Source organism: Columba livia, chromosome 3 (assembly GCF_036013475.1).
Source record: "Columba livia isolate bColLiv1 breed racing homer chromosome 3, bColLiv1.pat.W.v2, whole genome shotgun sequence".
Taxonomy (NCBI): Eukaryota; Metazoa; Chordata; class Aves; order Columbiformes; family Columbidae; genus Columba; species Columba livia.
In genome coordinates, this window is record NC_088604.1 from 95,490,387 (window position 1) to 95,506,288 (window position 15,902).

A 15,902-nucleotide genomic window follows, 5' to 3' on the forward strand; every position below is an offset into this window, starting at 1 on the left:
AACATAGGTTCAGATAGATAACAGACTGTTGCCTCAAAGTTCATGTTTTAGTTATGGTCTTAGATCACTTGCCCAAGATCATGATTCTCTTCTTTCCTAAAACAAATTTACAATGCTCTGTCCAGTAGATAATTCAAAGCATTTAGACACAAGATAAATTCTGAAGCACCATTGCCTGAACCTTCTGTGGTTCTTTTTCCCATAAAAAAACAAAATAAAACAAAATCTTGCAATTCTTGTATCTGAATTCTCTTCCAGTTTCACTTTTACAATTTCTAAATAGATTATACATCAGAAAGGCCTTATTTTGTCAGAACACTTTAGATGCCAGAGGAGACTGGCATCGTTAATTCTTCTCATTTCTACTGTTTGAGAGAGCAAAAATCCTGGGAGCCAGTCACCTTATGAGTTTTCCATCACCTGGAGCAAAATTAATGCAAACTCGTGCCTGCCCCATCTTGGCACACTGACATACAAATGAAAAGCTCTGATTAACTCTGATCTGGCCTGAGAACCAAACCATCATCTCTAGTTTTATCTTAAGCTAGCACTGGGTTGGAAAACACTCTGCTTAAACTTTCATTATGCCATTGAGCAAGGCAGAAATGGTTTAAAGCAAAAATCCCAAAATCTTGAAAATATTTTTTCTTTGCTATCAGAGAGTAACACAGTGTCCTCCGAAACCCCAAAAAGGGCCAAGGCAGGATCTCCGCTGACAGCTTGAGCAAGTATCACAGTTGTCCCTTTTCATCCCTGTCTCCCCCTCTACTACCCACCAGGAGTTATATAAAATATTTTATTTGCTCAGCTGTTCAGCCCTGGTTTCAGTGGTGAGGACGCCAGCTCAGCTGGGAACGTCCTGCCAGCAGAAGAGGTTGATCACTTGGACACCAGCCCCTTCCAGCACTACTGTCACCCTCTCCTGCAACATCACTGTACCACAGGAGAATTCCACATTCCACAATTTCCAGATAATTTCAAATAAATAAGTTCTATTGCCATAATCTCCGGACTGAGAATATTAAAAATTCATTCTAGCATGGTATTGCCAGTCAAATACTAGTTGAGGAAGGAATATGTTTGGAATAAAAGTGATACAAATGGGTAGGTAGGTGTATTTTCACCCTCACGATATGACTTCTTCGTACTTTTCTGGCAAAGAAAGGGAGCCTTAAAATAGAAATAAATTACAACCCCTTTTCTGTTTGGTTAAAGTAGCCTTAGAACAAACAAGAAACAGGCCTGCACATCTTAAAGGCATGGCAGCTAAGTCTGAAAACACATCTCATCTAAGTGTAATTTCCACTAACATAACTGATTCCTGAGGTTTCCCATCGGTGGAGAACATTTTCCTATCAAGGAATTCAATATTACACTCACTATCTTTAATGTAGACTGAGCAAATATGTTACATGAAGCATCTACGCATTTTCAACGCCTTTGCTCACGCTCTAGAGTGCCTGAGCCCATGAGCAGCGTCCTACACATGCAAAGGGCTCCTTGCACAGAAGGGCGTTGCTAACCACGGACATGGGTGGCAGATTCTGTGTTATATTATCCAGGACTCTACTAGAATTAAACTAACACAAAATTGTGTAATTATTACAGCAGCCAAATTTACATGGAGCTCTGCTCCATATTAGTAGAAACCTGCGCTGTTACATATACTACTGCTGTTGTAAGCCTCTCTCCCTGAGATTCTTCATAAACATGATGGCCCTCTACAATTCAAAACTTCATCTTGTCCCGATACAGCAGTTAAATCTGGAATCAACCAGCATCACCAAAAAATTTCAGCCCTCCTGGCACTTCTTCAACAAAGGACGTGTTTGTACTATTGACTGTACTGCTGAAAATAATTTTGCTGTGTTGACAGGCATCACTCAGCACAGATTGTGATGAAAAGCTGAAAATTAGAAAGCTAAATGAACACCTGCAACAATTTTCCTGCCAATTTTACAACAAAATAAATATTGAATTATTCTGATAAGTGGGTCAAATTCATCCCTGGTGTCATGGCCCTTTGAGGTTAAGAGCACTACAACAGGAATGAATTTGGCTCCTGTGTCTCTTTCACAGAGCAAATGCTTCACTGAACTTTTCAAACCCCCTGTGCCAACATTCATCTTCATTTAGAACCCATCTTTCCCTCTTTACTGAGCTTTTGTAGCAAAGCCATAATTTTCCTATCAACTTGCAGTCAATTATGTTGACAGTTTGACATGAATATTGTACATACACAAAAATAATTTGCAAAACAGCTTTTTCAATTGTTAGACTTAACAGTCATTTCCATCATATATAATCTTCTTTGGCACACATAAATCCACAAGCTATCCTTCTGGGAAGAATATGCATCACTTCGTATCACAGCAGCTTGAATAGCAGAGATTTTATGAAAAAGATACTATTATGGAGCTTCATTTTCATCGGGTTTTTTTTCTTTTTTATTCTATTGCTAGCAGAAGCTGAGGGACACATTGTTTTTTTCTTGCAAAGCAAGCAGAAGTCTTATTCTTCCAACCTACAAGTGCTTACTATGCAAGAAATTCCTGTAAGTCCCAGAAAAACCATGGAGTGTTACAGCATCATGATTAGATTCTTCGCAACTCATGTTTGGGCAGGTTCCAATACTTCAACAGCAGAGAAGCGTGTGGATGTGATGAAACACATTTTCTGCAAATCTGCTATGGAAAGCAATGCTCTGTCAGACTTCTTATCCCCATTACAGCCTGCTCACACCTATGGATGTCCAGCTACGTCACTGAGTGACAAGGGCTTCAGAAGGCACCCAGGAAGCAAAAATCAGAGTACAGATTATCATGCGGACGATTTCAAGGGCCATTGTGCACATTCTTGCACATTTGCCCTTTCAAACCTCAAAGACAAAGTCTGATTTTAAGTTTCAAGAAAGATAATTTACCAGCTTTCGGCACTCGGGTGGTGTTCTGTAGGTATTGTCCACTCTTATAGAGATTCAAAACTCTCTCTAGCTGAGCAGCCGTCTCATCTATTCCCCAATGAAGTTCTCCTTTAAAAGCACAGAAAAAGAGTGAGTCAGATGAGGAGCAACCTGCACAGGACAAAATGAGGTTGCACTCAAAGAAAGGCCAAAGCACCAGAGCCCAGCAGTGCCATGCTCCATGGCAGAGTTGTAATGCTGGACATGAAATCCCAGAGTTACTATAAACTGGGTTTGAGCTGGGCATGTCAACAGCTGGCTCATCCAGCTGGGAACCCCAAGCCTGTGGTGAGCTCCCCACGAGGGGAGAACTTCAGCGAATATAGGGAATTCCAATGGCTTAGATTGTTATTTAGCTCTAGCCCAGCATCGTTAACTTCCCTGTTGAATATACACAGTACAAGATATAAAACCCTTAGAACAACACGCCAAAAACCCTCAAATCAGATTTACAGGCACATGCAACTACTCTTGCCCCAAGGCACTACCTTAGTAACTAGTAAAGATCTATGGTAATGTCACTTGTCTCTGGCTTCTGAGGCACAGAAGCACGACTGATACCATTGGCAATGGGGAAGTATTCTGTTTTTATCACTAAAATGCCCCTTGCCAGAGACAGGGGCTCCTCCAGATCCCACCAGGGATGCAGTTTGCCCTGGTGCTGAGGTGTCAGAAGGAAGTATACACCTCTGTGAAGCCTAGATAAAAAATCTCAAAATGGGATTTCTCTGGTATACAGAGCCATTCCTGCCTTCTCTATATGGGAGAAATTTTATCCTGGATAGAAAAACAACTTGGTTCTATTGCAATGAACATAAAAGCAGCATCCTCCCCATCCCAAACATGGCAATCACACTGAAAAAGGAAATATTTGGCACTACTGTGTTTATTGCAGTTACCTGTTGCATTGACTATCTTATCCAGTAATGGTCTCAGTGAGGATGGTGCACTGTGTGGAAGAAGATATGTAAAAAAGAACCTGCAATAGAAAAGTAACCCATATTGAAAATTAAAAAAAAAAAAAAATAAAAAAAGAGTTTACAAATGTCTGGTAACTAATGAACAAAACAAGGAATAAAATTCTTATTGCTTATAAGCCACAGACCTATTCCGGAAATATAATCATATTCTATAGTCAAATAAATATATAGGTGAGACTATTCACACAGCTGGCTGGCATACCCAGACCACACGGTTACACACAAGGCTGCCTTGTAACTACGTGTAAATGTTCCATTAAGACACAAATTTACTGTGAAGCCCCATGGATTGTGACTACTTGCAAAACGGTCTGTACTTTTTAAAAGGATGCCATCAGCCCCAAAAGCCTTGCGTTTTTTTTCAGACCTTGAAAGTGCATAAATCAAACTTCTGCTTATTTCAAATAACTATTTTTTATTTCTTTTCCACAGTTTTCTTAGACTTTCAAATGAATTGCCAGGAGAAAGCCTTCTTCTGTTGTTGTAATGCCACTGCAATTCAGAATGTCTTCTCTGTTCTCATCATTTATCTAAATTCAAGATGCATTCATGTAGATATTAATAAATGGATGTATAATCTCCATTTTAACATTTTTAATTGCAAAAGAAAAAACAATATGCCTTTACCATCACTTGAAGTACATTTAATTTTCACATTGTTCCTATAAATTTCTATTACTCTGCAAATATTACTACCCATTGCAATCTCAGTGTCATAACAACCTAAGATGGAGATGGACAGTTCAGGATCTGACAGTATAAACAGAACTATCACACATAAATATTGGGTAATGAGCAGAATATGAACACAGTTGGGAAACTGCCCTGCTTTACATCTAACGTGCAAAGTAAATGTTCTTTTTATGTACAGAGACCATATTGTCAAACAGAAACCTCCAAGGACTCGTGCTCAGGACGAAGACAAGCAGATGTCTTACATAAGCACAAATTAAAAAATTAGGTTATAGACAGCAAAAATTGATCAACACAGGTATTACTGAGTTGACATAGTCCATAATGAATATTTCCTTGAGATTTTAGCTCCCTTCTTCATGCCTTACAAAGTTTATATTTATATTATTTATTATAATTTATATTATTTATTTATAAATAATATTTATTGTATTTATATTAGTAATCTCTTTAAATATATTTATTAAGCAAGATTATCCCCAGGTAGGTTTTCTTAATGATGAGTATGAAACAGTCAATATAAATATACACAGAAATTTAAAGTCTGGTAAATTTTTACCTCATTTTTCTGCGTACAGATTATTCGTAAACAGAGTCCCACTAATGCAAACAGTTCTTTACAAAAAACTCAGTAGCTGTCATTTATTTTCCTAAACACTGGATGGATGCAAGTCATGTAGGTTATTGTTTTTCCATGCCTATAGAAATATATGACTTGTTCTAACACAAACATCTGTATGTGAAATTCTGACATGTAGAGTTAACAGCAGGAACATTTGTTATTCACTGATTGCAGGACAAGTGGCATCCTTTGCGATCTGCATAATACAGATTGTCAGATTCTTTTACATTTGTTCCTACAGCCTTTTTTCCTTTCTTTTTTCTTTCCGAGAACTATCTGATCTTAATTCAAGAATTGTCAGCGACAGAAAAATAATCTCAGCTATTGGTTAAGAGTCAAAAATATTAATTACCCTTACTTTTAAAACTGTCCAGTGCTTCGAAAATTGTTCCTCCAAACTTTTGGAGGAAAACCCACAGAGACACATTTGTGACAGAAGGTAACCACCTGAAAGACAAGATGGCCCAGTTCTTGCATAGTAGAGGGGTTTTTTTCCAAAATGTTTTCTCTCCTTTAATTATTTACCTCATAAAGAAACTAGGTAGATAGGTTAATTATGTTTCCAAGGCTAGGGCCTGCTATATCTTAAAATTACAAGGGTTTTATGTGCTGTTTGACATACTGCTGCTTTTGACTTCTACCTAACAGCAACAGCAACCCTTTCCTGAGGGCAATCTCCAAGCCTACAGCAACAGTGTACATCCATGAAAATACGCAATGTGGTAGCCTGCCCCTAAAGAAGGGAGGACTGAGCCTTCCAAGACAAGTGCACAGTTTGTTGCTGATGCCCCAGCGTGGGTGGTCACAGCCTACTATAGCATGAGTCCGCCGTTGAACAAAAACCCACTGTCTCTATCAAATTAAACAGAAGTGGCGGCTGCAAGCACTGGGGCACTGTCTGTGCATTACACACTGGCGTGTGGTTTAAAGGCAATATTAAGAACTGTAATAGAAAAAGATTGCTTCCTTCAGCGAGACCAGCAACCTGCCGCAAGCCCGCGGCACTGCAGACGTTTCCCCACTTACAATGGTGATGGATGGGTGCCTATTAAAGGTTTCTTAGCCAGACCAGTAAAACACACTTAACCAAAAGCTAGCAAGCTAAGCAGGATCTTTAAGCCAAGCAAATGGAAATGGAAAATTTTGCAGGACATACTAAATACTGCGCTGCACAACTGCAGATGGCTGTGATGTGGTGCAGCCCATTTCAGTGTGGTCAGCTAATGCAACACAGACGCTGGTGAGCACCCTGGGACCAAAGCAGAAGACTCTCCTTAGAGCAGCCTCTCCTCACTGTGGTCTGGCAGGCAGTGAATGGCATGATACTTGAAAGGGAAGCCTAAGAAATGAGCACACCATTATGGCATTGCTTTGAGATCTTCCTATGTGGATCAGACAAGGTGGCTGCCTGCCCCAGCAGCGCCCATCAGCCGGAGCCGCGGCGGCAGGAGGAGCGTGGCATCGAGCATAGCAGCACCAAGCACTGGCCACCGGCTCACCGGAAAGCAGTGAGACGGTTCCCCAGCATCCTGCACTGCCCTCCGAGGGGAGCGACAGCCAACAGGGGAGAGCCAAGACTACAAACATAAAGCCATTGGCCAGAAGGTCTCTGCTGTCATTTCAGAGAAACCATTAAAATCTAAGTCAGAAGATGGGCACGTCAGTTGAAGACTTTCCTCAGCAGGATCAACTAGACTGGTGTTACCTGTCACCTACACATCCCCCATCGCAGGCACAGTGCTGCCATAGAGAGGGAAAAGCACCAGGACCAGACCCTCAGCAACTGCTCACACAGAGACCAGGGGCAGCGGGCAGACGCGAGCGGGGCAAAAGGAAGCACCCCTTAGCTTTAGAATCATAGAACAGTTTGGGTTGGAAGGGACCTGCAAAGCCCATCTAGTCCAACCCCCCTGTCATGAGCAGGGACATCTTCAACTAGATCAGGTTGCTCAGAGCCCTGTCCAGCCTGGCCTTGAATATTTCCAGGGATAGGGCATCTACCACCTCTCTGGGCAGCCTGTTTCAGTGTTTTACCACCCTCATTGCAAAAAATTTCTTCCTCCTGTCTAGCCTGAATCTCCCCTCTCTTAGTCTAAAAACATTACCCCTTGTTCTATCACAACAGGCCCTGCTAAAAATTCTGTCCCCCTCTTCCTTATAGGGCCCTTGTAAGCACTGAAAAGGGGTTTCAGAGGTTTGGGATTACACCCTAGATCATCAGCCACTTAAGGTCTCAGCAGCCTCGTGGCTGCAGTAGGGTCTGTCACCCCCCAGCAAGGCAGGGAGCACTGAGCCGGGGCACAGGAGGAGAGTGGAGCTCTGACCCTGCCCTGTGCTCAGCCGGTGGTGGAGAACACACAGTGACACCTCTTAACTCACACCAAAGAAGAGCTGCCTGAACCGTCTCACCACAGAGCTAATGGGCCCCCATCTCCACAGGCACCTCTGGTTCACTCCTCTGAAACTCTCTACTTGTGTAAAGAATTCAGCGGAATGAAACCAACATAAAATTAGACTAAAAGTAGTGAATCACACTCAAAGTATGTAAAACATTTCCAAAGTTATAAATGCTACGGTTCTAAGACAATACATACTCGTCGATGTGAATAACTATAAAGAATGCTGGAGACTTTTTGCCCACTTCCAATTCTTTTTTACCTTATCCAATCACATACCTGTAGGCGTTGTACAGATTCCTCTTTTCATTCATATTCTGACACCGTCCCTCAACTGAACAGGGTAAGGTGAAGTTCCTTGCGGGGAATTCCATAAAGCAGTCGCTGTTACTGGTGCAAGAGCTCTCCTCAATACTGGCATCGTCCAGATCCGTCACCTTCAGTTCCCCATCTACGATCACAAACTGCCGAGGGCGAAAATCCAGTAACGTCACGGAGCCGAGAGGAGAGTGAGCCAAATAATGCAGAAGCCGAACTAAGCTGAGACATATCTGAAATGCAAAAACATGTGTACCTTGTGTTATTTTCTCAGGGCAAAGCATATAAATGTAACCACTTTAGCTGATGATATAATCATAAATATACTACTTAATATAAGCATTATAATTTATCCTAAAAACTGAATGTTGCAATTAAGGTATTTTTCAAAGGATTAACATATTTGATTGTAAAACCCTTAGAGATTTGAAACAAAAATAAGCTTCTTTGCCAATGCTTTCCCACAGTATTCTTGAAGCAGGGCTCATTGTTGCTATTCTTACTTTTAATAGAAATAAAAGCATTAACTTTTAATAACACATTACGCACAGTCCTTGACCACGCAGCCTGATTCTGCTCTTTAACAGACTCCAGGTCTGGAAGTTTTGGCCGGATCACCCTGCACCCGGAGCTCCAACTGCAGATGGGGTCTGTACTGCCTCCGTAAAAATCCCACATTCTGACTGCTTTTATAAAGTTTTTTTTCCACTGGTTCCTCTTACATTTGCCCTTTTCCAAGGAAGAAGAAAACAAATTCCCAGAAAGAGGAGCTCCACAGCTCTTCTGTAACTCTCCACCGTGCCCCGTGGTAAGCATGTATGTCCATCTGCCTTGGTGGGTTGACCTTGGTGGACCCTCATGTGACACTTCGGGGCTGACACTGCACTTTTCAATTGCAGGTTAGAAACTTGAGTAATTATTACTAGACACCAAACTCAACTAACATTGAACTCAGCCCCCTTACTGTTTTCAATTCATGCATTCCTTTACAGTCCACTATGTAACACATTAATGCAAACGTAGCATTAATATGAACACAGTTAAATGGTGGAATTTTTATTCTATGTATTAAATTAATAACGGGTCTTATTCAGTCTAGCAAGCTTTTTATTGTTTATATATAATATTTATTTTCTGTAAAAATACACTGTTAAGGCCACGTGCATTTAAGTAGTCAAATCCAAATTAAGTCCTGGGACATAAACGGTATACTCAGGGAAGCACCTAAACACATCCTTCGTAAGAAAGCTGAGCATTTCTGAAGTTATCCCTCACGACCCTTCACTTCTGGGACATTAGGACTATCTCACACTTCTGTAATCATTCTCCTGCTTGATCAGATTAGAACATTTTTGATCCTCCTTACAGGATACCACAGTTCACATGGAGATGCCTGTAGGTGAGATGAACACAGGCCTGGTTATGGGACGCCAGACTTCACCACCCTTTCCTCCCTCTGGAAGGATGCAGGATTTGTATAGATGTGCTCCTGCAATCTGCTATATATAAAAGGCAGATCCAGCCCAAACTAACCTATAATACACATATTTTCAATTGCCAACAAACCTAGAGTTTAGCTTGAATAAAACCATGGCTTGTCATCTGAAATTATTGCCTTTTCTCAAACAACAAAAAGCCCCTGCTCCTGTAGTGGCAACCTCTGTGACCAACCCCACCAGCTGCTGCCCTGTGTAGCCGCTGCCAGGCTGGGGCTGCAGATGCTCCTGCACAACAAGCCTTAAGCACACAAGTGAAGGCTTTGCTCTGTATCACACACTTCTGCTGAGCGCAGGGGTGCTGATCTGGGGAGCAAGCTTACTGCCGAGCCCTTCGACACAAGGAAATTATTATTGTCCCTGCTCATTGCAGAAGAGTTGGATGAGATGACCTTTAAAGGTCACTTCCAACCCAAGCAATTCTCCAATTCCATGATTCTATGATTATTTGTAGGAATAAGGTCAAATATTTATGCAGCCACTTTCAGGACTGGACCACAAGCAAGTCTCACATATCGGGAAGACATGATTTTATTTCCTCCTTCTTTGCATTAATTGTGTCCTGGACAAGCTAATGAGCATGACATTATCTAAGACTTCATTACAGAGGTCACAGGAATGTTTCATCCGTAATTCCACCTCTGTGAATCAGCTCGGCACCTTCATCTAATTCTCCTTCATCTCCCTTTGCAATCGCTCACTCAGAAATATCCACACTGGAAGGAAATTTCCCTGTTTATTACCCATGACCTAACATACCTCTAGGTCATTTACCTTGTACATAATTGCTGTTGCAATCCATTATTTGCATTCCCTGGATAAGATGAGCCAAAGACAGGTCCTGTACTTTGGGAGCCGTGATGAGCACTTCTACCGCTTATTAAGACTGTATTTCCTTCAGAAGAAGGGAGATGAAGCTTAGCGTGGGGAAGACACTCACTCCATCGATATTAGTAAAATAAATGCTGTCAGGGAACACTCCTGGGTACACAAATTTAATCCCACACGCACAGTGGGTAGCACAGTCTCTGGCCCAGGTCTGGCTGGGACCAAGGCTGTTCTCCCTCCCGCATGGTCCTCAGGTGAGATGCAAAAGGCAGCACAGCCCAGGGACCACTTCTGGTGGGCATCTTGCATGCAGCCATCCGGTCCTCCAAGACTGCCAGAATTCCAGCCTACAAACGTGGGCTGCACCTTGCTAGTTACTCTCTGAGATCAGTCAGGCACACTTTCAATTTTCTGGCACAGATGTAGCCATGCAATCCCAAGTGTTTTAAATGAAGACTGCGGCTGCCTTGCAACATCTTAGGGAATTAACCTCAGTCAGCTACGCGTCCCAATATACGCTGAGCAAGACAGCGCTGTCTTGATCAAAGCATTGCTGCAGTCTGGCTTCATTTTGGACAAATTAAGTGTGACCTTCGTGTTCCTGGTAAACTGCCAACGTGGTGGACAAACTGGGTTAGAGTTTTGTGTACATTTATTTCACTCTTCCCCCAGGAAAAGACAGAGCAGGAACCAGTAGAAAACAATTCTAAAACCAACCTATGATAAGGATCAGGAGAGAAACGTAACATCCTTCCATTGTTTAAATCCCAGTCGCAGAGCACAATGCTAAGTGCCAAACCCTGGGCCTCAGACTTTGACAAGTAAGAAATGTTTGAAGGCATTGTGTAAAAAGCACATAACCAGCTACAATTAGACAACATCGAAAGAAAAAAATCTTAAACACTAAAGAAAGGGAGTGCTAAATGTTGTTTCTAAACCAACATGTAATACTATGCAAAGCAAATGTTTAATAAATGTGAACTGCACTGCATCGTACACCACCCTTGTTTCATGCTTGATGCTTTTTTGTGTTCATCACTCTCTTAAAAGTCCTTTTAAAACCGTTGTTACTCACTCGAAATCTGTCTTCCCAGGAAGTCTGTAAAAGCTGAATCATCTCTAAAGGTGAGCCTAGTTCAGTGATGGTTGTCAGTGTGTCCGGGATGTCGTTGCTATCTTGGTAACAGTAGCCATAAAGCTGAAAAAAAATCACAACCAGGCAGTATCAGTGTAAGGTATCTTGGCATGCTTTCAAGTTTCTCTGTGGACAAGGTGCAAAGTGAGCATTTCTTACAAGGCTCTGAGCTCTACATATTGTATTGTCTTGAAGTCAGCCACCTAATAGCTTTTGTATCCTCTCATTTGCAGAATGGTGCCTTGAAGCTCCCAAATTAGCTAGCAGAGTTTCTTGTGGGCATCACACAGCACAAGGCCAGTGAAGTGTCCACTGCATAACCCTCTGTACAGTATCTTATACCAATGAATATTTAAGAACAACAAAAAAAAAAATCCATGAATACAAAAACAGAATTCTATCTGAGGAAAATTAGTTCAGTCTGCAACACGTGGCTAAAGAAGACTTATTTTCTGCTTAAAAGACATTGCAAAATAGCTTTTAATGGTATTTCCCACAGGACCATGGTTTGTGAATTGGGCGGCAACATATATTTAAACGACATGGGAGCCTAGAAAGCAATGGAAGCACCAAAACTTATCTTTTCCAGCCAGAAATTGCCTCTTGCTATACTTGATTGACTTCTGTCTGCAGTATTACAGAAGGGCAAACACTCCAAAATATTATCTGCCAGTAGCTTCTTCAGATTGAAAGCATTTAAATGCAATTTCGGCCATGCTCCAACTCCTTCCTGTATTTGCTTTCCAAGGACATATGAATGATTAATTTTCACTTGCACAAATAATTGCACAAGAATATTTAAGGACTGTGGAGAAGAAATGTCTTGCTTTATATGGAGTGGGACAATGTCTGACAGGGCTGGAGGACAGGCTTTCACAAACTCCCTGCCAAGCCCTGGCAGAGAGGCAGTTAAATGAGCCTGATAAGGATCTGATTGCAACTTTCCAGCCAGAACAGCACACACATGAAATAAAATTAAATGTAATCTCTGCCCCTAGTCAAATAAACCACAAAGTAAAAGGGTCTGTGTGAAAACGCAGCGTTAAAAAATGCCCTGCTGCTACTCTTCTACTGCCTTGCCCCGAGTAATTTGATTTTTCAAACCTCTTTTCATTTTATATAAGCTCGGGGAAGCTGGCAGGGGTCTCCTCTGAGCTGAGGGGACTCGGATGTGGCCCTGCAGAAGACACCAGGCTCATCCAGCACAGAAGGGGGACAGCCCCTAATTCACCAGGGTAGCAGAGAACAGGGCTGGCGAGTGGCATGGATGGAGGGAGTGAGGCAGCACACGGCCCCTGCCAGTAGATCCCAGTACCAAGCACATTTTTATGCCTCGTGACCCTCCTGGGCAGAAAAGCAAAGACCAGGCTAAAGTCAGCAAATACGGGATTTGTTATGAACCGTTCCGTTAGCTCTGGCTGTAGCTGTCCGCATTAAAGGAAAAAAGGGTGCCAAAAAATGTACAAGAAGTAAACAATTTTTCTTTTTGGTGTAAAAATGGTGCTGTATTTCAAAACAGCTGCTTAAACGTGGACATTAACCTAAACAAAAAGGAGCTAGAAGATTTTATTTTACAACATGCCAAAAAGATTTTGGCGTCAATGTGCAACACAGAATTTGTGATAGATGCCGGTATGAACATCTGAAATAGGAAAAGGGACTTTTCTCTTTACTGCCACAGCCATGACAAAGACTGTAACAGCAATAATTTCTTAACCTAGAGCCACTCAGACCAGACTTGGATTTGTTCCTTATCATCTATGACACCACGGTAGTGCAGCCTATATACAGGAGTTAGACATTTGTGTGCTCCAAACTATTTTAGAGGATCACATCAGCACAAATCTGTTTAAGCCTTCTGAACTAACAAAAAATGAAATGAAATTAAAATACTTAATTCAATGTATATATATTTTCTTAGAGGTAAGCTGGATTCTGCGATTCTTACTAGGTATTTCACGTCTCTCTGTGTGGGGGCAGACTAAGAAAGCAAAATGAAGCTTGGTAGGTCTGAAAACCCTGACATCTGAGTGTTGAAATCTAACATCTGCTTCTTTATCATCTGCAGAGTTCAGCGCTTGTCTTTAGCACAGTAATACTATCCATTGGGGAGAAAAGCCATAAGGGAAATTAGCAAGTAATACAGACTGGAAAATGACAGTATTGCAGTAACTGTTGGGTCACAGTAACACTGAATACAAAAAAGATAGCAGTCTTCATTAAACATTCTCAACATTTGTGAAAACCATTCCAACAACAGAAATACAGAAGAAAAACAACAATTATACATTCATTTGATTATAAAAGCATAATACATACATATCTGCACACACAAAATATTGAAAAATTAGTCTTGTTATCTATTTATGTGCACAGGAACACATAAGTAGAAATGAACTACAGCATTTGTTTGAGTCTTCTTTATCTCGATCCATGAATGCCAATAATAATAATAATGATTTAGATCTGTTCTCAGAGAGCTGGAACTTTTTTCTTAAGTAATTCATTTTAGTATTCAATTTGTACCTTGGCAAAAGTCTTCGCTGCCTAGGTATCTGAGTGTTTTGTGTATATTTTACTATATTAATGCCCTTTTAATCAGTCTAGCCATTGTGGAAGTTTAAATTACTCAACTGAGTTTGGGATTTACATTAAATTGTTCTTTATTCTCACAAGAAAAATTTCTTGCATGAGTACTGCTGAACTTAATCTTAAAAGCTGAAAAACACAGTACTAAGCAACTTAGTATACGTCTAACTCAAAAAATACATAATCTAACCTGAGCTCTTTATTGCTTTTACTTAAGTGAAACCTCTCCAGATGCAGTGTTATTACATAATTATATAGAGTTATAAAAGCACAGAAGTCTGAGATATAAAGGATTTATTGGGCCGCGTTTATGCTTTTCTAAATGAACTCTTGAAACTAAATGCAAAAAGGCACACGTAATTACACGGCCATATTTGTATGTGCAATTACCGTGATTACAAACTGGGCATGTCCCAACAGCCAGTTAAGGATCTAAAATGGTTACATTCATCCCCTCCTGATGAACCACCACCCAGCATACAGATGTTACAAAATAAGGAAAAAAAAAATATATATATATAAATATATATAGATGCAAAATATTCTAAGAGTAATTCTTAGGCCTTTTGTTTAAGAAGCGGGCTTATTAAGACAGAGAAACAACAAGCACAGAGGTACTACCCGAACTACTTTTTTTTATTCTTCCTTTTCATTTTTGTCCAATCCATTTTAAGGTCTGAAATGAGACAGAATGGTTTGTATTCCCAGACAGTGAAGTAAGAAACAGATAGCTGGATGCATACAATAACAAGAAAAGTAATCACACAGGGAAACTGAATATAGTTGGAAGCAAAAGATGAGCCAAAATCTCTCTCCTATCTGAAATTCTATTAGGTTGGACATAATTCTCACCATCACAAAGCTAGACTTTAGAAATATTCAAGAGTGATGGTTTTCATACGTCTTTTCAGCATGGTTCCAATTAAACGAATGGAAAGAAATACAATCCCACATCTTTTTGCTATCTCAAGCCACTGCATTTAAATGCCACCCCAATATATTTTTGTGTAGAATCAAATAGCAAACAGTCACAATATCAGGATGCCTTTCTGTCTGTTTATAAAAACATATGCCAGATATGAAATGTTGACCTGTTCTCACATCATTTGCTGTAATTCATTTCGAGTAGCCCTGCTTACCCAATCCTTCCCTCACTGTTTGGATTTTCTCGGTCCTGCATTAGTCGTTACACACCCAAAACTCCCACTGACTTCAACAGTTTTTAGGGACGCTGGGCATACAGGGTCACCCCCTGAGAAAGTTATATATTGCATTTTAGGAGCCCGTGTCCCTACCACCAGTCAGTTCACCTCCCTTTACAATTCCATTTTACTACAAATGATGGGGACAGAGGTGCCCCTTTCAGAGGAGCTAGGGAAGTGGGGGAGGGCGAAACCAGAGGTCAGCCCCTACACAAAAGCTGACAAGCTTACTGAATAAAAACACAAAATAAAAGAGCTTATTAAGCTGTCATCAGCAGGGTAAGCCTGTGCAAACAACGGGTCCTCCCGCATTTAGCGTCGGCACCCTAACTGGATTTTCAGAAAAATAAACGTCAGGCCAGAAACTCCGCCAAAATGTTACGTTTCATTTGTAGAGGTTGCACGGTCGGGAAGGGCAGACCTGGCCACCTGAACCTGAACCACAGCCTGGCTACTGGGGAGCGCAAAACTCCCCTGCAAAAATCACGCAATTTCCCTAAAAATTCCAACGTGCTGTGAATTTTTTTCTTTGCCTTGTTACTTTTTAGCCCTTCATGTTCATGATCTTCAGATTTTCTCTACAAAAGCTGGAAATTTCCCCCTTTTTTCTTTATTGAATATAAGATTTCCGGGACTCCGTGAACAAGAACTTTAAGAATACTTAGCAGCATCTGTAATAAA

At 41.0% G+C, this 15,902-nt stretch overlaps 1 protein-coding gene across 2 annotated transcripts in view; it reads right to left on the reverse strand.

Moving 5' to 3' along the window:
* The window catches only part of PKDCC (protein kinase domain containing, cytoplasmic), a 40,682-nt gene that overhangs the window by 12,063 nt on the left and 12,717 nt on the right, over positions 1–15,902 (reverse strand). For both annotated transcript variants that reach the window (XM_005512514.4, XM_065058320.1), the window contains exons 2-5: positions 11,371–11,493; positions 7,933–8,204; positions 3,862–3,941; positions 2,924–3,031 (exon numbers count right to left, since the gene is read on the reverse strand). In XM_005512514.4, the coding sequence (XP_005512571.2) occupies positions 2,924–3,031; positions 3,862–3,941; positions 7,933–8,204; positions 11,371–11,493 (583 nt within the window). The remainder of the gene's footprint in view (positions 1–2,923; positions 3,032–3,861; positions 3,942–7,932; positions 8,205–11,370; positions 11,494–15,902) is intronic.